Source organism: Rhagoletis pomonella, unplaced genomic scaffold (genome assembly GCF_013731165.1).
Source record: "Rhagoletis pomonella isolate Grant_MI unplaced genomic scaffold, Rhpom_1.0 Rhpom_scaffold_00010, whole genome shotgun sequence".
Lineage (NCBI taxonomy): Eukaryota > Metazoa > Arthropoda > Insecta > Diptera > Tephritidae > Rhagoletis > Rhagoletis pomonella.
This window is the reverse complement of record NW_023458564.1, coordinates 5516396-5541774: the sequence shown is the minus strand read 5'-3', so window position 1 is coordinate 5541774 and position 25379 is coordinate 5516396. Positions and strand designations below refer to the sequence as shown.

The following is a 25379-nucleotide window of genomic DNA, read 5'->3' as shown; positions in this document are numbered from 1 at the left end:
ATCGAAGTTCATACTAAGAATACTCCTCTCTGCGATGTCTCAAGCTTCATAAGCGAACACTCTCTCGAGGTAATCAACACTTGTCTTCAAACCTTCGGTACTTCCCCAAACTTTATAGAACACTTTTCAGGTTATTTTGCTCATCCAGCATTTCAAGTTTTTCGGACTCACATATCACAGTCTCTCTTTCTATTATAGAAAATAAAGCAATGCAATTAATAAACATAGAAGAAGAGATTGCGGTTATTTCTACATACTTAAAAACAAAAAAAAACACACACAATTGACACTCTTGCAGCAAAGGTGCAATTTTTTTTTCTCTGCAGCGACACTTAGTGAGAAAATACAGCGGCATATTTTTCAAATCTCAACCGATTCCTATAATTATTTATCGGTCATTATTAATTTTATTTTTAGGAGGTGCTACGGCTTTTTTGAACAGTCGTAAAAAAAATCTCACATTTACTGTAGTTGGCCTTAGATGTAGTAGAATATATCGGTACATGAGTGGAAGATCGACCTATCTCGGCAGCCAGTTCGAAAACGCCTTGTCTTAGAAAACTTCTCAAGAACGCCCTACTTCAGAATTTGATGGAAGAACGCCCTATCTCAGCTGCTGATTCAAAAACGCCCTATCTCAGCACATTTTCATTGTATTTTCAACTGAGATAGGGCGTTTTTGAACCGAATTTTGAGATAGGGTGTTTTTCAATAAAATTCTGAAACAGGGCGTTCTTTAATCAAATCCTGAAGTCGGGCGATCTTTCATTCTAGAGTTTTTGTAGGAAATTGAATGTCCTACAAGTTTGTCATTTATATTTTTTCTGTCGCGCTTGTTATTTACGAGATGGGGGCAAAAAACGAGAATTTCATGAAAAAAGTTTTATCCATAAATTATTAATTGGTATTTTTAATCATGAAATATATCTGGAACAAACAATATTTCAGTTCAGAAATATTTATATATCGTATTATGTTTGACTTTCAGTTTATATTTTCACATATACTTTTAATATTATACCTTTGACACACAGTCACACAGTGATCAGTGTCAGACCAAAGGCTCTACACAAAGTGCCTTGTAAAACTTTTCATTGTTTTAAAAACTCATCTTGTAGACTGCCATATAATCCTTATAAATCAACCAATATAAAATTTATAAACTAATAATAGAGCAACAGTTTGGAAGAAGCCCTACCTTCTGGGGCCCTTTTGGTCTCATACAAGGTTTATGGACTATTTTTTAAGAGCTCAATAGCAGAGTATTTGCTTTTCAGTTTTGCGCTAATAAACTATAATAAATCTTTTAGAAAATTGTTTGTGTTATCTGGGATGTATTAGTAACAAGAAGAAAAATACCTTTCCAAAAGTTTTAATAAAACAAATTACGATACGTACATACACATGTATGGTGGAAAATGCAAATGAAATTTTCTCTCAGGTAAATTTTAAATTTATTAAAAGGATGAGAAAGTTTCCTACAAGTACCGAGTATTTTGAGTTGGTAGTTCTTCAGGGCTTTAAAAAAAACAATATAGTATATAAATATTCATGCTATATGTCAAGGAGTGCTTTGGAGTCTATTTTATATTATTTTTACATTATATACATATGTGTTTTATATGCAATTTTTGACTATATAAACATGTATTGAACATTTAATTACAAATTCATATCTATCGCCTCGTTGGTATATATATGTACATATATGTAAGCATAAAACAGTTGATTTTATTGCTCAACAACTTAAATAAACAACCATTTCTCCGATTTTTTCCTTCGCCACACCCACCACACCGACTCCTTCCGACCACCAACAGTACCACCAAAATTGAGTCCTTTTCAGACATCTATTCTACAGCTGAATATGGGTGATCGGGCATCACTAACCTGCTCGGTGGTGAAGGGTGACTTACCACTAACCATAACCTGGCGTAAAGACAACAGGCCCATCGATCCGACACAGCATATGTCCGTAAAGCAGGTGGATCAGTATAATAGCATATTGGTAATAGAAAATCTTGGCTCCGACCATACAGGCAACTATTCGTGCGTGGTGCGAAATTCTGCGGCGGAGGTGGAGAATTCGCAGTCGTTGCTGGTTAATGGTAAACACATGGATTAGCGATGTAAAGCGTGCAAAGTGACGCTGTCTAAAAAATCTGTAGATTTTTAATTTATTTTATTTTTGTTTGGTTCTTTTGGCAATTGTAATATTTTTACACCATTTTTGTTGTACAATTGTTTTTGATTTTCACAACGTTTGTTGTAATTGTACAGCGTATATATAAACAAACGTATATGTATGTATTTATGTACGGATATAATAATATAGATATACATATATATATATACATATATTTTAAAGTAGTAGTTTTGAACGATTTTTGATTTTGCCCGTTTTGTATGTTTCCTTCTCTTAATATTAGGGAATGCATTTTGTGTAAAAACAGAAATTTGTATGTAATTTACAACAGAATTTGTTGAAGATTATTTTTTATGTTCATAGAATGCGTTTTATTCATTTACAAAGAACAAAAATACGAATAAGTTGGCTAAATATTTTTTATTCATTATAAAAATATGCAAGTATTTGTTAATGAAATTACCTGAAAAATGTTTGAAATTAAAAATTTTATTTCCTCTTTGGAATGCTTAAAAATTGTAGTGTTACTCATAGTAGAATCGAAAATACATATAATAAAATCATATAAAAACTGCGAAGGTTTAATTTTACATATTTTTGAAAAATAAAATAAAAAATTAAAGTAGAAAATAAGAAGCCATATAACATTTTCAGCTAAATAACGCATAAAAGCTACGCACTCGCAAGTGTCTACGAAAATCTCCAGCAATATCACTTCGTCTTCTTCAACGTCGTTGGTCCATCGTAATTCCACGCTGGTTCATTTTCACTTCCTTTCAGAAATGCTACTCTACGTTCCCCGTTCTTTGTCCATGTTAACGCCTATTTTGTACAATAAAAATATTATTTTGAATATTTAAATTTCATAATCGATATTCTTGTGTATTACTTACAGTCCCACCCATAATAGAACCGTTCGTGTTTCAAGATGGCCTTGCCGAGGGTATGCGCACGCGCACAGTATGCGGTGTATCGCGCGGTGATCCGCCGCTCAAATTGATCTGGCTCAAGGATGGCGAACCGTTGCCCGAATTATTGGGCGCCAATGTCACAATGCTCGATCAATATTCATCTTTGCTGAGCATACCTTCGCTGTCGGCTACGCATACCGGCGAATATACGTGTGTGGCAAAAAATCCGGCTGCGGAAATCAAATACACTGCCGTATTGCAGGTCAAAGGTATAGTATGAAGGTGCTCTCCGCTTGAACATAACAAACAGCAGCAATTTGATTATGCTTGTTTAAGAGAAATAAGGATTTTGTTTTAAAAAAGTTTCACACAAAATTAAGTATTATACATTTCTACAGATCCTTAGTACAAACATTAAGTGATTCAAATGTATGTCCCTAGAAGCACAAACAAATAAAAACAAGGTTAAAAATATTAAAACAGTATATAAAAAAATTCATCAAAAAAGATACCGAAAAATATTGTATGCGAACGTGAGCGATTCGTTTAAAAATCAACATCTATATATATACATTAGTTTCATCTGCCTGAAACCGGTCTTACATTGGCGCATATGCTCAATACCTCCAAATCCGTAAAATGCTAGCCTCATTTTCTTTTCACGGAAAAGGAAGAATGGACAGAGTACTCAAACGATTTCTGCGCGTAGTCAAGATAAACTTCTATAAAAAAGGCAATTAAATGCGGGTAGTCTTGGTGCCAACCTTTCAAGAAACACACACCCAAATAAAGCTAGACAAAAGACCAGGGCCCGATCTGGACTTGAAAAAATTCATGGACAGAAACTCGGGCATCAAACCCCAGCCGGCCATTTCGATGGGTTAAGTCATTGCCTAAGCCTTTCTATCCATAAGTGAGCCTGCCTGGTAGAAAACGCTCGAGGTTCTACTAAGTATACCTTCTCCGCATATTTGCAACAAGACTCATCTCAGTTGAAAACACAAAAGCGACAAAGCTGATACGCCCTTCGCTCTCCACTTTGCTATCGTAGTGCCAGTTTTGTGTATGAGTGATGTCCGTAGGTTAAAGTTAAATACAGTTTTGATTTGGAAGCGGAACGAGCTGAAACATGAAAGGAAAGTTCTGTATGGCATATTGGCGTGATGGCTCCAAAACTGACCATGACATGCGCGCATAGGATCATGGCTCAAAAAAAGCTGCGGAGTCTTACGTCAGAGAACTACATACATTTGGGGCAATGAGGTAACGAAAAAATCGAATAAATATTCATATTTACCTACACTCAAACAGAAGGGCGGCACCCCTCACCTCTAAAGCTAATAAAGTTGCCAGCAAACCGTTGTAGGACAGTCTTCAACTGTCAACAGGCATCGTTTATGAATTAGGATATAGCTCATTTAAGTCCCAGGTGGACATAGGTGAACAATTTACTGGAAGGTATGTACTAGGGATGTTAATTTTTCCGCTTTTTGCGATCCCGGGATTTTCGAAATGTGGTTATCACAATCCCGGGATTCCGGGATTAGTCCCAGGATTTAGATATTCATTACTTTTCTACAACTTAAATCAAAAAAATTGCTTCTATCTCTCCTACCATAAAATAAATAATAAATAACCTACTTTTTTATTTAAAGCGGCGTTTTTATTTTTTCTCTCTGACGTCAGGATTTATTTTAAAGGACTTTGTAATTTAAAGATATGATTAATTCCAAAAATTATTTCAAAAATTCAAAGCAATGTAGAATAAAAATATGGGTACCAGGGTGAAATTTCTTTAGAATTTAAAGAATTAAAATTTTTTGGATTCACAGGAACGAATAGGTAATTTTTTAAGCTTATAAAGTTAGCAAATATTGCGCAAATATTGCGAATATTCAAGGATACAATTTTTAAAGGACATTTTCAATACAATGTACCAAAAAATTTAGTCTGATTAAATTCTACCGAATTCCCCCTTTAATTTGATAACCATCCTTCTCCTCTAAGCAAATTTCACTGAATTTTTTAAATCATTTTTCGATTACTGACGTCTGAGTGAAAAACTGAGAAAGCAATTTTACTATATTTGGCTCATGGTTTCGCGAATGTATTGATTTTTGTGTATAAAATTTACTATCGCACAGTGTTATATGTATAATGAGCTAGACAATATAGCCAATACTGGTCAAGGAAATAAAGTTTCTATTATTGCCATCAGTACAAATTGCAAATCCCGAAAATCCCGGGATTATTTGCCAAGAATCCCGGGATTTTTGGGAGCTAAAAAAGGCCGGGATCCCGGGATTAACATTACTAGTATGTACCCTGGTCAGAATAAGAGCAGCCCAGAGATTTATAGGACGTACCCTTTATAAGCTAGATTCACACATAGCTGATAAGAGAGAGAGAGGGACCAAAACACTCATTCCATTAATATCCGACATTTCTAAGAGCACCTTACCCGAATGCACGTGATAATCCTGGTATGTGTAACTTTCTTCCTCGAGTATAAATTACAAAATCTAATATTTGGTCAAAACAAGGTTGGTAAAAACCTGTTTTGCAAATAAATTTAATTAAATATCTACTATCGGCTCTTTAAGACTGTTTTTTTTTTATCCAATGTAGTTATAACCAGTAATCTTTAAGCAAAAAAAAACAAAACCGACTACAATTCCTATATAAAAATTTAAGAGTACTGTTAATTTCTTCATGACTTCTGACGTACCACCTTTCCTTTAACAAAAATAATCATAAAAATCGGTTAACGTAGTCCTAAATTATGCGGCAACATACATAAAAAAAAATATTCCGGCGAAGTGATAACCTCCTCCTTTTTTTGAAGTTAAAAATATGAAGGTTAAAAATATGAAATAAGTGGAAAAATATGAAATTGTCCCAAAAAAAGATTTGGAATCTAAACAAATTGGGTATCTTGAATTTTACTCTACCTGTTAGACCCATAACGTATACAACCATAGATGGAGATAACATTTAAATACTTTCTCGTTGTGATTCTGTAAAAAATTTGTTAGTCTAGACAAATCAAACTTTTCTGCTTATACCACAGAAACATCCAGAATCTTTGCACACTTGTTATAAATATGTCTGTCTATTATATATACCGCCACCTCACTCGACAAAACTAGGACTAGTGCTTAATGAAATGCACCTAATATGCAATGAAGACAATGCCAAGGGCACACTTTAGCACCTTCTGTGTCACTCTCCAACATTCTGAAGATCGCATTTGGTTAACTTTCTCCTTTTTTGAGGATACAGCTGACCTAAAGGACAACAAAATAACGTACATTTGCACAACGGTGCATCACGAAGAGGAACTATATACGTTTGTATATAGCATCGTCATGCTTCGTTGCCAAGGGATTATTAGTCCTATATGATTAAAATTTTTTAAACTTTTTTAAAAAAATTCAGCAATTAACCCTTATTTTTTTATTGATATTTTTTTCAATCAAAAATTACGGTTAAATTTAGCTTTTATTTTCCCGTCAAAAATATAAGTTAAGTTTAACCTTAATTTTTTCGGTAAAAAATAAAATTTTAAATTTTAAATTATACGTAATAAAACATTTTTAACTTAAATGGTTATAATCAAGTAAATAAGCAATAAAGTTCTAACTTTTATATTTTATCGAAAAACCTAAGGTCATATTTAAAATTTTTTCTTTGACTGAAAAAATAAAATATAAATTTTAACTTTGAAATTTCACTTTTATTTTTTACTGAACAAATAAAAATCAACTTAGAACTTTTAAATTTGGGTAAAAAATAAAAGTCAAATTTTTACTACATTACTACAAGAATAACCTTAATGGGCATTTCAAAGATGAAGGGTCGAAAGAAAATATTTAACCTACATCTAATATCTTTTTTGATGAATTTTCTTAAATTATAAATTCAACAAAAGCCATAACTTAAATGTCAGCACACATACATACTTATTATCAGAAAGACACACATATTTAACACAGCCTTTTACCACAAAAATACATCTAATCACCTACATATATATTTATGTATGTATCTATGTATATCTAAGCACACATTAGCACACCTATCAAAAGTAGGAGACAATTAAAAATGTAACTAAAATTTAATAAAGTTACCACAAAAAATAATTCAAATAATCTTTTTACTTTCATAATTTTTAAGTACTACTTCTTTTTGAGTTGAGTACTAAAATCGCTTCTTAAACTTTGAGTTGTTACTTTTATAAAAATACAAAAAATTTTACAAATAGGTTTCTTAGATAAATAAAGAACAAATGGATAAAACATGTTAGGTAATAAATTCGTAAAAATTTAAGAATATACAACCAACAATTTATAAGTACATACGAAACTGAAATTTCAAAACCCCTTTGACATCCCCCTTAACCAATATCCATCCTCAAGTCGCTTTGGCACGCTGTGGGTTTTTGTACGGCAGATCACCAGGTAACCTAACTGTTGCACTGCTTCAAATGCTTCTTACATTTTTATTTCAAACTGCTATTTATTTTAATATGCCATTAATATAGATATTTTGTACTAGTGTATGTTGTTGCGATTAATATAAATATGCAATAAAAAAAAACAGATTAGGGTTTGCATATTTACGATAAAAAAAAGTATCGCATCACGGCTTCGCATATCCTTTGAGCATATCTAATATTTCAATCGCAACCACAGGCACATAAAGCTTTGCTTCATTTTAATACAGCAAAAAAAAAACAAGAAAGCCAACACGGACTAACAACCGCTTACGATCGATGTAGCATTTTCGTCGTTCAACTCCGTGGAGCTTTTTGTGAGTTAAACGGCTGAACCTGCACACCTGCTGTACCTCTGTACCTGCTATACGCTCCTCTGTACTGCTTATAAGGCTCTCTCTGCATACTTGTGCTGCATACATACATCTGCAAACAACTATCTGCTTACGCTTTAAATCCACGAAAACAAAAAATTATAAAAAAAATTCGCATATCTTTTTAAGCCCCGCTTTTTTTTTGGTAGTGTGCGAGAACTGTCATGTGGCCATCGCGCTCATCCTACGCTGTGTATTATTTATATATTTTTTTATATTTTTACTATGTGTATGGCTGTCATGCTGTGGTGGGATAGAACGAGAAATAAAATTTTTAAGCTTACTAACAACTTCGACATACATATATCCTGCTTAAATTTCGCGCTCAACTAACCGGCATTTGTTGCGCTGTATTTATGATTTAAAGCTTCGCAGTATTTGTAAACTTATTATTCATACATTTGTACATATGTATGTATGTTAAGCTGAATTTGTGCATTCGTTTTACTATTTTTTGCTTTTGTATGCCCCGCTCACCTAAGTAGTTTGGTTTGTTCGCCACTTTTTCATACGAAATTAATATTTTTTTCTGCATGCAATAAATATTTTTACTAACTATATATTTATTTTAACTATAGGAAAGATGAGACCAATTGCCTACAAATAGCAACCAGGAGGCTAATTGCCTTGTAACTAGACCAAAAATGGTCGAAGTGTAATGCTGAGTAGGGCAACTGCATTGTGGACATTGGGGAGAACAACAAAGTACCATATCTCGGCAAATTTCTTTTTAAATAAAATGGTTGAAATCAGAAATATTTTAAAATGTTGATTAGTGATAAAATAATTTAATTTTTTTTTTTCGAAAATTTTTCTCTTTGACGGTAAAATATGTTTTTTCGACATATGCTATTTTGTTTGTCTCTGAAAGTGGTGATAGTCATTTTTATAGGTTAGGCCATTTAATCGAGTAATATTAAATTGAAGATTTTAGCTGGTATCCGTTTTTAAGCGATAAACCTGCATAAAGACTTAAAAATAGCTCTTCGGTTCTTGCACAATTTGCTGCTACTTTTCTAGTCTCGGCTTGGTCGAGACATCAAATAATAATCAAAATTTTTAACTATAACTATACCTAAGATGAATAGTTATTCACTTTGCGACGTAACTAAGTTATACTACAAGACAATTTGAGAAGTCAGTGGCTTTTCTGAAGACAATTGGTCCCATTCCCGACGAAGCGATTGCTTCAGTACCTCCAAACTTTTTTGGTGCTTAGCGTAAGCTCTGGCCGCCAAAATCGACTGCACAATGTAGTTCATTGGGTTAAGAGCATTTCACAGATGGGATGAGTTTTGTTGAAACGTCTATTACATATCACCGAAGTTCTGTTGTGCCCTCGGAGGCCCCACGGACTTGAGAATGTCGCAGCGGTACACCTCTTGGTTGATTTTTACTAAACATACCCTTTTTCCAAATTTGTTGATTCCTTCCAAAGAGTGGAGTTGGAGCAATCGCGGCACCCAACGCTTTTTTATATCCTCTCAGTTGATGTTCCTATAGCCTCAGCCACCTTATACGCTTTCATTATACGATTGTCCAATACCATTACATGAATTTTATCGACGATGTGACGACCTCTTTGGGTTATCCCAACGATCCGCGTCACTTGTGCTGATACGACCACAACGAAACTCAGTAAGCCACTTCTTAACCATTGAAATTTATGGTGCATAACTGTCATAGCAAAATCAAACCTTTCCTAGGTTTCGGTAATGGATTTTTTACGCCAAAAATAACCCCTCACTTACTGTAAGATATTTATCCCCCTTTTCCGATTGTACAATGAAGTATTTTCCTTCAACTAAACTGCACACAAATGTGCAGTGAGGGAATTTCGTATTCTATCCATGCATAGCACATGTTTGTGAGCGAGAATTTACAAACAGACGCATATGCGGTTAGGGTCTGCATTTACCCTACAGTGGGACAAATTTAGATTCAGGGTCTGATTGGAGCGAAGACATCCTGTTTGTACTTTGCAAATGCATATGAATATCATCAGTAGCCAAGAACTGTCTGCCTAGTGAGAAAGTCTTCGTCTGAATAGTGCAGGATAGTGGCATATGGGGGCAATAGTGTTGTTTCCTCTTCTTCCTCGTCTTGCCGACTTTTATATAAGTCATGAGATCCTACGCCCAGATGTTGAGCATGCCTACCGAACGAAATGATTCAGACATGTCGTTTAAAGATATGCTGCATTTCATGGCTACCTCGTACATTGTCGACTATTTTGTTGCCTGGCTATCACACACGTACACGTGACTATCAGATAAAGATGCAGGGATGGTTTCTCCAGGGATAGTAGTCCAGAGTTCTGGCTTTAATTTAAGCATAAGTGAAAGGCCTGTCACCTTTTGTCTCTTTGTTAGAGCTTTTTAAATATTGCAAAAAAGCGATTTTTTGACACTTTGACCTCGTGCTGATGGAAACTTTATACTTACAGATTCGTGATCAGCATAAAAAAGTTCACCAAAACCAGTTTTAACATTTGGCGCACCAATTTTTTCCCATTTTTTTTGCCTGTTCTGAACTGTACTGAACTGAACTGAATATTCAAATATTTTCCTACAAACTCGTATTAATATTCTTAAAAAAAAAAAATTGTTTGTTAATTATGCTCACTTTCTAAACTTCAATTGTAAATGGTTTATAAATCCTTGCATGCTCGGCATTATGTAGTAATTTTAATATACATAAACGATTGCTGCTTGCTTAATAAGAAATGCTTCTTAAAAACTTGAGTTTGCTTTAATATAATTTGTATGTATGTATATGCAGCAGATTTGCGTGCTTTGCCTTAAATGCTTTTAGAAGAAATTTTTTAATTTATTTTTAATTTTGTAATTTAACTTATCCTACAAAACTACAGTCTAAAAATTAACTGATAAAGAATTTATATTTTGAAGGCTGTTGTGTGCAATGATTTTTTTTTTATTACCCCCGCGCAACTACTAAAGCTTTGTACACTACTTAGAAATTATGCTACAAGATGAAAATGTGAACACAAACTGCTTTACTCTATCCAACCCCCAAAAAGGCTTTTTTTTTAGTTTGTTGTATATTTTTATTTTGCCTGTCATCGCTATTGAAATTTCGTTTGTTATTCTAGCCAAATCGGAGATCATTTCCCAAAATTTGTTAAAAAGTTTATTTCTATTACGATTTCGTTGTGCAATTGAACGCTTTTGTAGCCACGCAAAGCTGCTCGTACGTAACTAAATGCTTCAACTTTTATTTATATGGTCAAATAGTAACTAAATAAATTGAAAATGTTTTTTGCGCGTAAATACATATAGATTTTCCTTGCAATCAGTGTATGCGCTGCACTGGTCTTTTGGCAATCGAAGTAATATACGTATATGCTGTATGCAGTGATTGGGAGGCGAAAAAGCTGAGGCTATATCCTCACTGGCGAATCAAAAAAAAAAAAAATAAAAATTTTCTACTTTGTCAAACAGAACTCAGCCAATTATTGGTTTGTTATTTGAAGCATTTATTTGTACAAATTTAAGCTGAATATTTATGTATTTTTTATTTGCAGCGTTACGATGGTGATCAATTTAAAATTTTATTTAGTTTCCGTTTTCAAGCCCACCGTAAATCGCTTATTTAAAAATTACAAAAAATATATATTAATTCATACATATATTATTTTTGCATGTGTATAAAGAAAATTCCTGCTTATCCGTCCAATTCTGTAACACATTCAAAAGCCTGGGTTAGGTGAATTGTTAGTGTGTACGAAAAATTTATATAACTGATGTTAAACAATGCGAACAACGGTATTTATTAATTAAATGTAAGTTATACAATATTAGGGGTGAAAATCGATGAGTTTCATCCTTATAGTTATTAGCATTCATTTAAAAAGCCATGAATTTTTTTCTATGGATAAGATTTTGATATGATTGCAATTTAAATTTAAATTTTTCACAATATATGCAAACATTTTTTTCTAATATTTATCCGTAAATTTTTTATAAAAATATGCTTCATTCTATTGAATATAGTTCCTAAACTTTCATGCAAATTTTCAACTTTTTAATCAATTAGAATTTTTTTGAGTATGCAGAATGTACAAGTTTTAAGTGCTAGGAATTATCGTTAATTTGTGGCAATTTTTTTTCACGTAGTCTCTTCCATACAAAAAAAATTTTTAGAAAATACTTTATATGGAAAAAATGCAAAACACCTTCAACAAATGCGATTTTTGACTAACTCAGAACTTTCAGGTTATTATTAGAATTCAATGGGCTGTAAAACTGCATACTCGAAAAAATTTTAAAAAATCTTATTAAAAAGTTGAAAATTTGCATGAAAATTTACTAAATTTTTGGGACTTTTGCCCAGAGTTTAGGAATTATATTTTTATGTTTTTTATTGTAGAATGAACCATATTTTTATAAACAATTGGCGTAAAAATATTAGAAAAAAATATATGCATATATTGTGAAAAAATTATATGTGCCAATACTTTTTGCCGGCAGTGTAAACGAAATATGGCAAATGAAAGCTAACAAAATTCTCCACAAACCATGTATACTACATCCCTTTTCGATCGGCGTGATAGTTTCTTAGAAATTAATTAATCATTTCAGATGTTTTGTTTTATTGATGAAACAATTTGAGGAACCGTAAACAACAGATTTCTTTCCAACAGTTAAACTTGGCCAGATATTTTTAAGTCCAAAATAAAAGTATCTTCTTAATTATAAGCAAACCGCTTATCCAAATGAAAAAAGTTTGGTATCAAATGAAAGAGGGCTTAAATAAATAGCTTTAAAACTGAAATGTCTCAAGAGAAAAGCCACACATTGAAAAATATTTCAATAAAAAATGTTATTTTATTACCATAGAACAAAACTTGGGTCAGGTATATGTATTTCTTATGTATAGAATTATAAAAAAAATATATAAATAGAAGCGGTAACGTTCGTTCGCTATTTCTCATTTGATAACAAATTTGTTTAATTTGGATAAACGGTTTGTTTACTGTTGAAAAAAATAACCGTTATTTGCGGCCTCTGAAAATTAAAAAAAAAATCAAACTTTAACAGGGAAAAGTAAAAAAAGTAACGAATTCGGCTTAAATTTTTTTTTGTAATGTACCTACGGTTTATGGGGAAATTTCTTGGCTTTCATTTCCAAAATTTTGTATTAGGATTGTTCAATTGGCAAGCTGAATAACGATAAATTGAAAATACATACCTCGAAAACTTATCCATAGAAAAAAAATAACTCGAATTTTCGATCCAGTGCTATTATCGCACAAAGCATGTTCCAAATCTAGATGTAAATACATTGTTTTGCTCGCTCTGCTCTAACAGTCGCAATGGCCGAGTGGGCAAAGCCATCCGAGAGATCGACGTTCAAATCCTCCGGCAGAGGATTGGTTTCTTTTTTAATAAAAAAAAAGAAAAAGTTTTAATGAAATTTGGAATTTAATTGTTTTAAAAAGAAAAAAATATATACTTTTATTTAATTTTAGTTTTTGAATCTCATTTTAGGCTTTTTTCTGTTTTTCCTTTTTAAACTATTTTTCTTTTAACTTTAGTAATTTATTATTTATTGTCATTTTATTTATCTTTTTTTAACTTTTTGTTTTGTAGTTTTTATTATTTTAAAAAGCAAAAAAAAAATTTTGTGTCATTTAATGTATAAAAGTTTATTTTATTTATTTTTCTTTTTCTTAAATAATCTTTTTTTAATTTACGGTTCCTTTAATTTTAAGTATTATTTTAAAAATAAAAAAATTGTAAACTGATTTTAGTTCTTTTCTTTTTTTAATTTTTATACCCGAGCGCACTTGTGCACAAGGGTATATTAATTTTGTTCACATAACGGTTGTTTGTAACAGTCAAAACGAATCGAGATAGATATAGACAAATGTATACATAAATGTATACATAAATGATCAGGATGAAAAAAGAAATTGATTAAGCCATGTCTGTCTGTCCGTCCGTCTGTCCGTCCGTCCGTGTACACGATAACTCGAGCAAAAATTGAGATATCTCAACGAAATTTGGTATGTAGGTTTCCCTTAATCCAAGGTAGGTTGGTATTGAAAATGGGCGAAATCGGACTTAAACACGCCCACTTCCCATAAAACGGTAATTTCCAGAAATACGAAAACTGCGATATTTTAGTAACTACTGAAGATAATTCACTCAAAATTTATATTTACAATAATTTTTAGACGAAAAATAAGAATATTATAAATTTTTGGAAAATGGGCGTAGCCACGCCCACTTATGGTTACATGTGTATATCTTGGTAACCGCTGCACCAATTTCTTCCAAACTTGGCACAATTGTTGGCCTTGGTACAGCATACTAAATGGCCGAAAATTTAAAAAATCGGACAATAACCACGCCCCCATCCCATATAACGGTAATTTAGAGAAATATAAAATCTTCGATAAATCAGTAAATATTAAAGCTAATTTATTCAAAATTGATGCTTGCAACAATTCTTTACCAAGAAATACGTTTCTGGTAAAATTTTGGAGAATAGGCGTGGCGCCGCCCACTTATGATCACATATATGTATCTCGCTAACCGTTCTAGCAAACCGTTGAAAATTGTTGAAATCGGACTAAAATTACGGCCGCTTTTCATATAACGGTAAATTTCAGAAATGCTTGAAACTTCAATATTTCGAAATTTAAAGGAGCTAATTTACTTAAAATTGATACACCCCAGCTTACCATCTAGCGGTAGGTTTCGGAAAGGTGGAAAACCATATATTTAATACTTGGGCCGGGTATTTAATGTTCGGCTCCGCCCGAACTTAGACTTTCTTACTTGTTTTAATAATTTTTTTTTTTTGTACTTCCTTTTTCTTTTAATTTTCAGAACAGAATAAGTCCCCCTCGGTAGCAGGATCTTTCGAATAGTGTCTTGAAAGACAGAAAAAAATTTTTCAAAAAAGTTGCAAGAAATGACTGGTAGTTTGAAAGACAGTTACCAGAATACCCCTGTTACCCTTATTCTTCTAGTACTTAAGATATTTAAATTATTTTATTGAAAATGCTGGCAAACGGCGAGAACTGGATATCGTTCTTAATTATTTTTCAGCGGTTGTACACTAATGACTTTATTTATAAAAAATAAAATAGGTTTAGAAAACTTTATAAATTAAAATTTTCATTCAAATTTTCTATTTATAAAGCAATTAAATATTTAAGAGTATAAACAATAATAGCTTTAATTTATATTAAGTTATTACTGGTAAACACGAAATAAATGTGCCAAATTTATAGATAAGAACTAAGCATTATTGCCTTTTGCCATATGAAAATTCGTGGAAATTAAAAAAATGATATCTAAAAAAATCTTTGCACACACAGTTTAGTAAACAATAATCTAAATCCGGTTATTTATACACGCATTAAAAACCATTTTGGCAGAAAAAATAATAATTGAAATGAAATATAACTACAAATTATGTTTTTCTTGAATTCAGTTGCATAAATAATTCTAATTAATATTTAAGTTTTACTTGAATAATATTTTTGTTTTGTTTGTAACTATACTATTATTCATACTTTATTTCAGAAATTTATTTTATTACCAATAAAATTAAGCATTGCTGAAAACTAAGTAGATTTTTTGTTTGCTTTTACTCCTGAAGTAACTGTATTTAAAGAAAAATTTTACAACTATCTTCAAACCGATTTTCTCGAACTTTCTTCTATATATAAACTTGCTATCCTTGCTACTACTACTTCTAAATTTTCTTGCTGTCCCTCAGTCACCTAAATTTTTTGTTATCATAAATAATAATTTAAATTCTGATGAAAATTAAATCTTTGTTTTATAAAAAAAAAATTGTTTATCCAACATTTTTATTTGATTTAGTTATATTTATATCTCCATACTGTGTATGACAATAGCCGTTTGCTATCGTTTCGTTCGTTGCAATTCTGATTTATTGCATTATCGATTCGATTTCATACATTTCATTTAATTGCCAACAAATTTTTTTCTGCATTGTTGTCTCTCGTTCGTAACGTATTTATGTGCATACGTTTGCTGCATTGATGCCGCACCACCACACACTTTTTGGCATTGGATATCGTGCGCTGCAGTGCCACCACGCTGGATTGTCGAGCCGACCGATGCAAATGTGGAACGTAACCGCCATATAATGCTGCATTGTCAGGCGCAGGGTGTGCCAACGCCCAGCATTGTTTGGAAGAAGGCTACAGGTAAGTGAGAATGGGATTTAAACAGAGTAAAGCGGAAGTATTGGCAATAAAAAGAGGGAACAATAAAAAGTGGTTTTTACGCAATACAAAATTTTTATTTATTTGAACTTATTTGTTAATAGGTTCTTATATATGTACATAGAACTTCGCACAATAATTGTTTGCACATGAGTATCCTTTTAAAGTATTTCGCATGTCGATGCGGAGAAAAACGGGATGCAAACCTGCTGCTATTTAAAACATTTTTCTGTAATAATATTCACAGCTAAGTCCTACATATTTTAAGTAAATCTAAAATGGATTATTTTGGTTTATGTAAGGTTTTCCAAGACAACATTTATATATCTTCCGTGAAATCAGGAGATGATCGCTCTCTCTGGAACAACCAGTATTTTGTTGACTCACTACATATAAACTTACCTTGAAATTATCGTTCACGTCTGGAGCATTCACATCCATTTGGACCATGTGAACAAGCCAGAGGTGACGATGTTTTTTAATGCACTGTTCCATGCCTATATCACTGTAGATTTTAGCTCATCATTTCATCGTTTGTGATATTCGCTGTCGCCAAGGCGGAAGGCCCGGCAAATTTTTCACAAAACTGTTCTCTCTATATTCTAGAGACCTTCTCAGCGGATATTGTTGTCAGCCACGCTTCTTCGCAGAACCAACTCGGACTTTGCTTTACTCAAATTCTGTCTGCGCGATTCAGTTTTGCAGCTTTTATAATCATTGGCAATATCAGTATATACTAAGAAGTTGTTCGATGGAGAGTAGTCCGGTCTGAAACCTCGTTTGTTATCGACCTGCTAAGAGGGGCCGTTCCCAATTCCGACGGAGCAGGTGGCGTTGCTTAACGTCATTTCACACAGTTTTTATTTGTTTCGTACCCACATGAAATTCAGATATTTCGGCATAAAGGCAACGCTTTACCCATCGCTTCTTTTAAAACAGTGCCGGCCACACGGATACGAAAACATCTACATGAGTGTGTGTGCCAAGCGCGTGATAAGCGAAAGCATACCCAGCCAGCAAAAAATCCGAAAATCGATCCGAAAAAAGAAAAAAGTATATTTATTTTGGAACGAATTTCCGTCATCCCTTGTGAAGCTTGGTTTGCAGACAAACTGGTTTCGGCGTTGTGCCATCTTCAATGCCATTTTTCGTTCTTAGCTTGAACAAATGAAATACAATTATTGCTTTCAAATAAAATCATCTTGTTCGAACGTTTTCCGGATACGTAAAAGAATGAAAATTGTAGTCGTTTTCTATTCGTTTCCGGATACGGAAAATTGTACTAGACTGCACTGTCGGCAAAATTTACGTTTCTCTGCTGGCTGGGTAACTTCGTGCAAACACATCGTCAGCGTTGGTGAGAAAACACGAAGGCGGAACTGCACAATGTGCACGCTTTGGCCGGCATTGTTTTAAAAGATTTTGCGTATGGAAAACGCCTGGTCTATGTAAGATTTACCAAGTTTAAGACCACACGAATAAGGTCCAATCAGTTCATTGATGATCAGTTGTAGCCTTTCACACAATTCGCTCGATAAGATCTTATAGCCGATGTTTAGGGTCACCTTTCATATGATATCAGACAGAGAAAACGGAACTCCAGTCTTGAGGAGTGCGTTCATCTGACTATATTCTGCATTCAATTTGATATGTGCATCGGTATTATAGGTTACCTGCTGCCTACATGAATAGCTCAGCTGGCAGACAGTCAGCTCCAGCAGCTTTGTTTTTATTCTCCCGATATATCGACTTCTTTGTCCCGGAGTGGACTGATCTCCTATACTGTTGCCGCTCATAATTTTGCAGAAATGTTCTCTACAAAATTTAAGTAGGAGCTGGACATCTGTCATTAACTAGGTCGCCGAGCTTGTTTTTGATACAATTTTCCTCCTTTCGCCCGGAAATTTACGCTTTTCCCACTCACTCTTTTCGGTGTTTCTCTCTTTTCGGTTTACCAAATAAATTTTTGCTTCCTCTTTCATCTTTAAGTATCGACTCAAATAAATAGCTTGTGTTGCACCCGATCACAGTGTGACCATGTTGGAGGCACTTTACTTTTTGCAGTTGCGTGACACTTCTCATCGTAAAAGTCGATCTTTTGAGCTCGCTAAAATGTGACCCCATAGCTTGCGAGTGTCCGTTTATTGAAAGTGCTCTTTCACGTGATGGTGGTATCCAACTTTTCAATCTTGGGATTGCGTTGTTAGACATGTGTTTTTAGCTGCACAGAAGAATGTGCGTATCATACGTGCCAGGGCTAGAAATTCGCAAAGATAATGTAAAACGGTCCATGTATGTTCCTAGGTCCGGGAACCCAGACGAGTAAGATGTCTATTAACGTACACTTTCAGTTTCTCTCTAATTTAGAAATTGTTGTTGGTAACGCCAATACCAGAAGGGGTTTTCTTTGTTACTTATCTGATAAAATGTGTGCATTTTTTACTCCTTCGTGGCTTTTTTTTTGAAGACCTTACCATCCTTTTAAATTCCCCACACTTCCGCTTGGAAAGTGCTCGCAAAGGTACATAGTCGTAACGAGATATTTCAGAGAATTCGCCCAAACCTACACCGCAGTCCATTTTATACCTCTCCGCATAGATGAGAACCGCATTCCGTTTGATTGGTCTGCTTCTACATCAGTCCCGCCTAAAAGGAAACTTCACCTGAAAGTTTTTTCTGGAATCTGGTGAAGGAGATGTACATATAATCTGATTTTTTCCCCCAAATCTGAGAGCTTTCAAAACCTCCACTATGCCTGTATTGCCTCGGACACTAAAAGCCGTACTATTTGAATCTGATTGCAGAGTTCACTGGAATTTCGCACTTGTGGAATTCTATGGGAAGTTGATGCAGAATAACAATAGGCGCTTCAGTAGGACACGCCTTGTTTGCTTCTCACTTTCCTGAAGTTGATTTGCGTGTCCTTTGCTAGCCACCATCCTGTCGCTACGTTAGAGCTTTGAAGACAGATTGGCCGCCTGAAATCTTTGTTTTGGCATATTGCCTGTTTAACAAGACGTGGGCGGTCTATGGTATGGCAGCTAGTTCCGCCTGGAATATAATTACGTCCTACTTAAGGGAAAATAAGTCTGGAATCGCGGTCCCACAACACCCTCACCTACGCCTTAAGATGTTTTTGAACAATCGCTATACCATGTTTGTGAATCTTCGGCAACCACGTGGGTTTCTGCTCCATTCTTCACGAGTGGGAATACGATTTTGTACCTCTACGTAAAGCTGTGAATGGGTTCAATTTAGTTTGAGAACAGGATTTTGGTCATTTCGACTGTACACACAGAACGTCATTTTAGGATTCAACAAAGGATCTGGAAGTTTTGTTTAGGACGTCCGGAAACAAGTCCGTGGTCTTTTCATGGTCGCCCTTGATGATAATGGATATCTCTCCAGCGTAGCGTATCGTTGTTTTCGCATTGAGGACATGCGCTAGTTCATAAGCCAGTATAGACCACAAAAGTGGAGATAGCACTCCTTCCCGTGGACAGCTTTGATTGTCCTCTGGGTAAGCATATTGCCGATCCATTTGACTATTTTGGATTTGCACTTCTATTGGAGAGTGCCAATTCCATTGATTTGATGGAGCGAAGTGCCGTCATTTTCATTTCTAATAAGCAAATTGATGTTTATGCAGAGGATAATGAGGGAGTATCCTCACATAAGTCAGAATAGTTCTTCTCCACTAGGCACTCAACTACAAATCCCAATAGTTATTAAAACCAACTGCAACTTTCGTTTTCTGTGTAAGTCAGATGTGAAAAATCTTCTCCACTCCTTTTGTCAATCACAGTTTTTTCAACTTATTTTCTCGTTTCTGATCGGGAGGCAGCTTTATAGGCTGATGAATCATTTCATGCTGGAACCTTTTTACAAACTAACATATTTCGGAGCGTAGCGAAAGCAGAGTTTTTGTCTTGTAGACTTTATCTTCCAACAGTCTGTCCAAAACTACATTTTTTTTAGCGCATATTGAAGTCGCTAGCAATTTTTGGTCCTTCCCATTAAGTACATCCCTCAAATCGTATTCCTTAAAATATTTGCGGGGTTCGTCACTAAAAGTAGGAGGAAAGTACTAGCTACTTTCCAAAGATTAAATATAGTATACCTTAAGTGTTTCTTAGCGGTTATAATACTTCGTTGAAATAATCTGACTTAGTTTTTTATACGTTAAGCGGTACGAGTAAAAAAAAAATAAAATAAATTGTACTTTTTGTTTACAGGCAGTAAGTCTGGTGAATACGAGGAGGTGCGAGAGCGGCCTTTCACCAAATTATTGAGCAACGGTTCGCTGCTACTGCAACACGTTAAAGAGGATCGTGAAGGCTTCTACCTTTGTCAAGCGAACAATGGCATTGGAACTGGCATCGGAAAAGTTATACAGCTAAAAGTAAATTGTAAGTGCAAAGTTGCGTAAGCACAGAATAAAGCTTTATTATGCCTATCCGTTTCGTAAGCTATCAATGTAGGTAAATTTTCGCAAACTCACAAAGCACCTATAGGCATTAATTAAATGCGCCATAGCGATATTATATATATATTCTCTTGTGTGTTTGTATATATGTACATACTTATTTGAAGTATTATATTTCATCTCAATACCAACAACTATGCTGTGTTAAACTTTTAGCATTTTCCAACAACACTCTTTACGTATTCGACATTATTTATACTTTCATGTGTTTCTCCTTTGCATTTTTAATGATACAGCTTCGCCGTACTTCTCATCCACTTCACGCTCGGTAACGGTGAAAAAAGGTGACACAGCGCTTTTGCAATGCTCTGTCAGCGGTGACAAACCGATTAATATCGTTTGGATGCGTTCGGGCAAAAATACGTTGAATCCATCAACAAATTACAAGTAGGTCAAGAGGGACACACGCTGTCACTGCTGTTAACTAAGTATTCCAACTACCATCAAATCATCGTCTCCTTAAACCTACATACATACATATCTCCTCTCAACCCCCCACTCCTGCTTCTTCATCTTCCTCATAGCGTTCATTAATCTTACCCCATCATCCTGTCAACATTAATTTTATCAGCACTTATTTAGTATCCCGCATATTTCCCACAGGAGCATTAATGCCACCTACATAGAAGTGATGAGTCGAATTCTTTTCGCTACATTTCCCATTTGTGTCGTTGCAGAATTTCGGTGAAGCAAGAGGCGACACCTGATGGTGTTTCTGCCGAATTGCAAATACGCATGGTGGATGCCAGCGATAGTGGCCCGTACTTTTGTCGTGCGAGCAATCTCTATGGCAATGATCAGCAATTGGTGCAGCTGCAGGTGCAGGAGCCACCACAACCGCCCACCGTTTTGGAGGCGGCTATGATTTCTAGTCGTTCGGTGAATTTGAAATGGCAACCGAAAACAATGAACACAGCGGATATCTCAAAATACATTGTGGAATTCAAGGAAATGGACCGTAAGTAGCTGAAAAGAAATATTATTAAAATAGATAAGTACTTAGTAAAAATAAAAGAAAAGAGAAAGGGGGAAGAAAACAAAATGTAAAGTAAGATGTAGATAAGCGCTGTACATTAACACATAGTTAGGAATAAATAGCCTTGATTGATAAAATTGACAGACCTTGACATTAAAATCGAAGAAACTTTTGATGAAAAATTCATTTCATAGGGGTATCATAGGGGTAAAATTACAGCCTGGTATTAACTAGAATTAAAACTTGCCTTAATAGCGGAAAACTTCAAGCAGATGTAAGCGCTTTTAGATTTTCCAAGCACATTAATATAATTTTGCTACAAAACTCCGCACACATCGAGAAAAAAAGTTTGTTATTATTACCTAAATTTTATATACATATACTCAAAAAAGGGTTTTCGATATTCGCGCTTTTTGAGTCAAGCACCAAAGTTTCCTTAAATTTAGGAGGATTTTTTATTTTCAGTGTAGTAGCCAAGTGGCGTAGTTGGAAGTGGCGAAATAAATATTTAGTTGGTGAGAGTATGCAATTTACTTGACCGTTTTAGTTGAGACAAATTTATGTATATTTGCTTATTTTTACAAGCTTTTTATCACTATCATGTGTGGACAATATTTTTAACAAATCATTGTTGAGTAAAAATAAATAACGATTTGGCTGCGACAGGTTTTCTACTTGTTTTGCGAAATTGTTGAATACTTAAATCAAGTAATCCTTTATATTTGCTAAAAAAAAGTTTTAGTTTTGAATAAATTAAAATTTAGTAAATGGTTTCTGTGTTTATCAAAGTGTTTATTTTCTTATTGTAATTGAAACTAAAATCTGTATATACATAATTGCACAGTCATACGAGGAAGTTGGGGCAATCTGAAGCTGCTACAGAATGAATTTGGCACAAATAAAAATTAGTGAAAAACGGTCAGCTTTTAGATCGATGAATTAGGCAAAAAAATATAAGCATTTAAATATTTCCTGATGGTATTCCCAACGTATCTAAATATGTTTCATATATATAATTCAGCATTGAATATATTGGACAAACTTTTTTGAGCTTTAAGCGAACTTTTCGTAAATAAGGGCTTATTCTTTACCGCGTTAATTTAATTTAATTTTCTGGTTGCAGTTGAATGTGTTTTTCATAAAAATAAAATGTGTGAGAAAATTCGACAGTGAGCAATGTAGTATGTTGAAAAATGTTGACCAGTTCTCAATGGAAATGCGATTCAAAGAAATTTATAGGTATTAGCTTTGTTCTACAAGCTACTTGCAGAAAAACTCTAGCAAAGTTCAAACTGTCAGCGTATATGAAATAAACTATAAAACTTACTTGTAGAATGCGTATGTCTAACTCGAAGTGACTTCGAGTAGCTTGTGGAACAAACCTATTATTCATAGTTTTGAAATGTATTCGCAAAAGAAAAATATAAAAATAGTTGAGATCACTTTCTTTTTTAAACACCTGTGGTACTATAGCCCAATATAATGGACATTGAGCAACGGTTAAGTCACACACCAACAACGAAAATGAGAACGGTTAAGTCCTTTATACGTTTGCCGGACCGTCATCAAGGAGAGGGGGTCTCATCCAAGGCATGTTTGTATTTTTCATTGGGCGGGGTTTTAATATGACAGAACCCAAACCCAGCGCACGCAAAGTTTTACGCCTTCTCAATTTAGCTCGCTCCCAAATGGGTGTTTGGTCGCTACCCTTAGGTTCCGTGGACCTTGTGAGCTGTGGTTTAAACCGTACGCACACTTCTGGCCACACCCAGGTGAATGGCTGTCAAAAGCTATTCCCACTTAGGTGGACTTCTGCGCACCGAACTATCCCCTTTCAACGCGGGTCGCGATGCTGGTAAGAGATGAAGAGGGAGGCCTCCACTGCGTTGGAAAGACCAGGCGGAGAAGGACATGGTTTCACTTGACATTTCCAATTGGCTTGAGTTAGCATAGAGGCGTGCTGTTTTGGACTCGGCCACAATCGCTTAAGCGGTCACAGTGCAAATAAAGAAGAAGAGGAAGAATAACGGCTAAACTAATAGCCTATTTCCACCAAAAGCTTAACTGCAGTTAAGTACCAAGTATGTTAACATGGGGTGATTGGCAATGTTTATTTCTTACCTTTTCGTTTTCTACTTTCGTTTGATTGTACTTTATATGAGCTATCACCCTGTTCGAGTGATAATCTCGTTTTTTCCAATGGGCATAAACTGCAGTTAAGTCTTGGTGGAAATGCCATATAAGAGCCTTACAAATTTTTGATTTCATTTTTTGAATGAACGATCTAAAATTAGCCGGTAGGTACACATATTTGAAAATTTTAAAATGGGGAGGTTAATTTTTTTTACTGAAAGGGTTAAGAGAGCTTAAGTGTAATTATATGAAACCAAATGCTTTTCACCTTGGAACGGCGCAATTTCCAGTGATGGTTTCGTTTGCGAATATTATTAATAAAGCCCTTCGAAAGTCGATGTAGAAGGTTGGCCTACATCTTAAAGATAATACCGGCCAATGACAATATTTTTTTTAATTCTTATTAGATTCAAAAAATATCAATATTTCCAAAACGGTGACATTTTTACAGGAAAAATGTTTGCTCATGAGGAAGCTTTGACACTAGCCATAGCTTAGTTTTTAGAGACGGCTACTTTCACCCGGTGAGACCAGGGTTCAAGTCCTGGTCCGAGGAACATAAAAAAAGATTTTTTTTTTATTTGCCACTCGACATGCAGTGGCAAACCGCCTAGAAAACAGCATTTTTTTCTGGTTTATATTCCGGTTTAGGTATTCACGTAATTCTGCGCCATCTTAACGACTTGCCCGATCTTGACCAAATTTTGATTGTATATTTTCCGGTTAATATTCGTTGCATAGAAAAAAATATTCTTACGAAAGTGTACCCGCTAGATGGCACTGGATCAACTTTGTACTCAAGGTTCGTTAAAGTTACTCTCACGAGTTCTTTTAGTGGCACTCCCTGATTTTCGGAAAAGCTTCAGCAACTCTCAAAAAAAATTTCATGAAATGGGTCGCGAGTTACGAATTTTTCTCTCGAAAATTGCAATATTCTTATAATACCAAAAAAAAAACAAAAACGAAGTGCAATTTCGAAAAACCGTCCAAGGAGTATTTTTGTTCTATAATTATTTACAAATTCCTACAATTGTCTTCACTTTCCAGAAAATCAATGGAAATTCATTGACACAGTTGGCGTGGTTTGACTCTAACTGAAATTTTAGCACCGATCTTCGATTTTTGCAGTACACAAAAATAATAATAAATAGCAGAGAACAAGAACGAGAACTAAAGTTGCCAAACGAATTACTAATGTGTATCATGGAACCCGGGTAATTCACGAATTACTTAACGAATTACTTAGAGAGCGAATTACGAAGCGTGGAAACATCGTATTAGATGATTATGATTTGCGAAGCAAAAATTCCCATTTTACAATTTTTATTGACACACCTGAAATTCATTATAAAATTGTTATATACATGAAGAAATTAATATATATATTCGTGTAGAATATTCTAGAAAAATATTCCACGCCAATATTACAAAACTTTTATGTAAATATTATGACTTTTAAGTTAAAGCGTGCGAGTGTATGCGTGTTAGCTGCCTGTGTATGGTGCTACGGGGCGTATACGTTGCATACACAACTACGGGTATATGTGCATGAGTTGTTATTTTTATGCTTTTAACCGACTTCACAAAAGGAAGAAGGTTATCAATTCGTCGGAATATATATATATATA

At 34.3% G+C, this 25379-nt stretch overlaps 1 protein-coding gene across 1 annotated transcript in view; it reads left to right on the top strand.

Annotated features, from left to right (window-relative positions):
• LOC118746482 (Down syndrome cell adhesion molecule-like protein Dscam2) overlaps positions 1–25379 on the top strand; it is a 139357-nt gene that overhangs the window by 97540 nt on the left and 16438 nt on the right. The window contains exons 5-9 of the mRNA XM_036480330.1: positions 3042–3326; positions 16019–16138; positions 20392–20565; positions 20879–21029; positions 21320–21600. Coding sequence (XP_036336223.1) covers positions 3042–3326; positions 16019–16138; positions 20392–20565; positions 20879–21029; positions 21320–21600 — 1011 coding nt within the window. The remainder of the gene's footprint in view (positions 1–3041; positions 3327–16018; positions 16139–20391; positions 20566–20878; positions 21030–21319; positions 21601–25379) is intronic.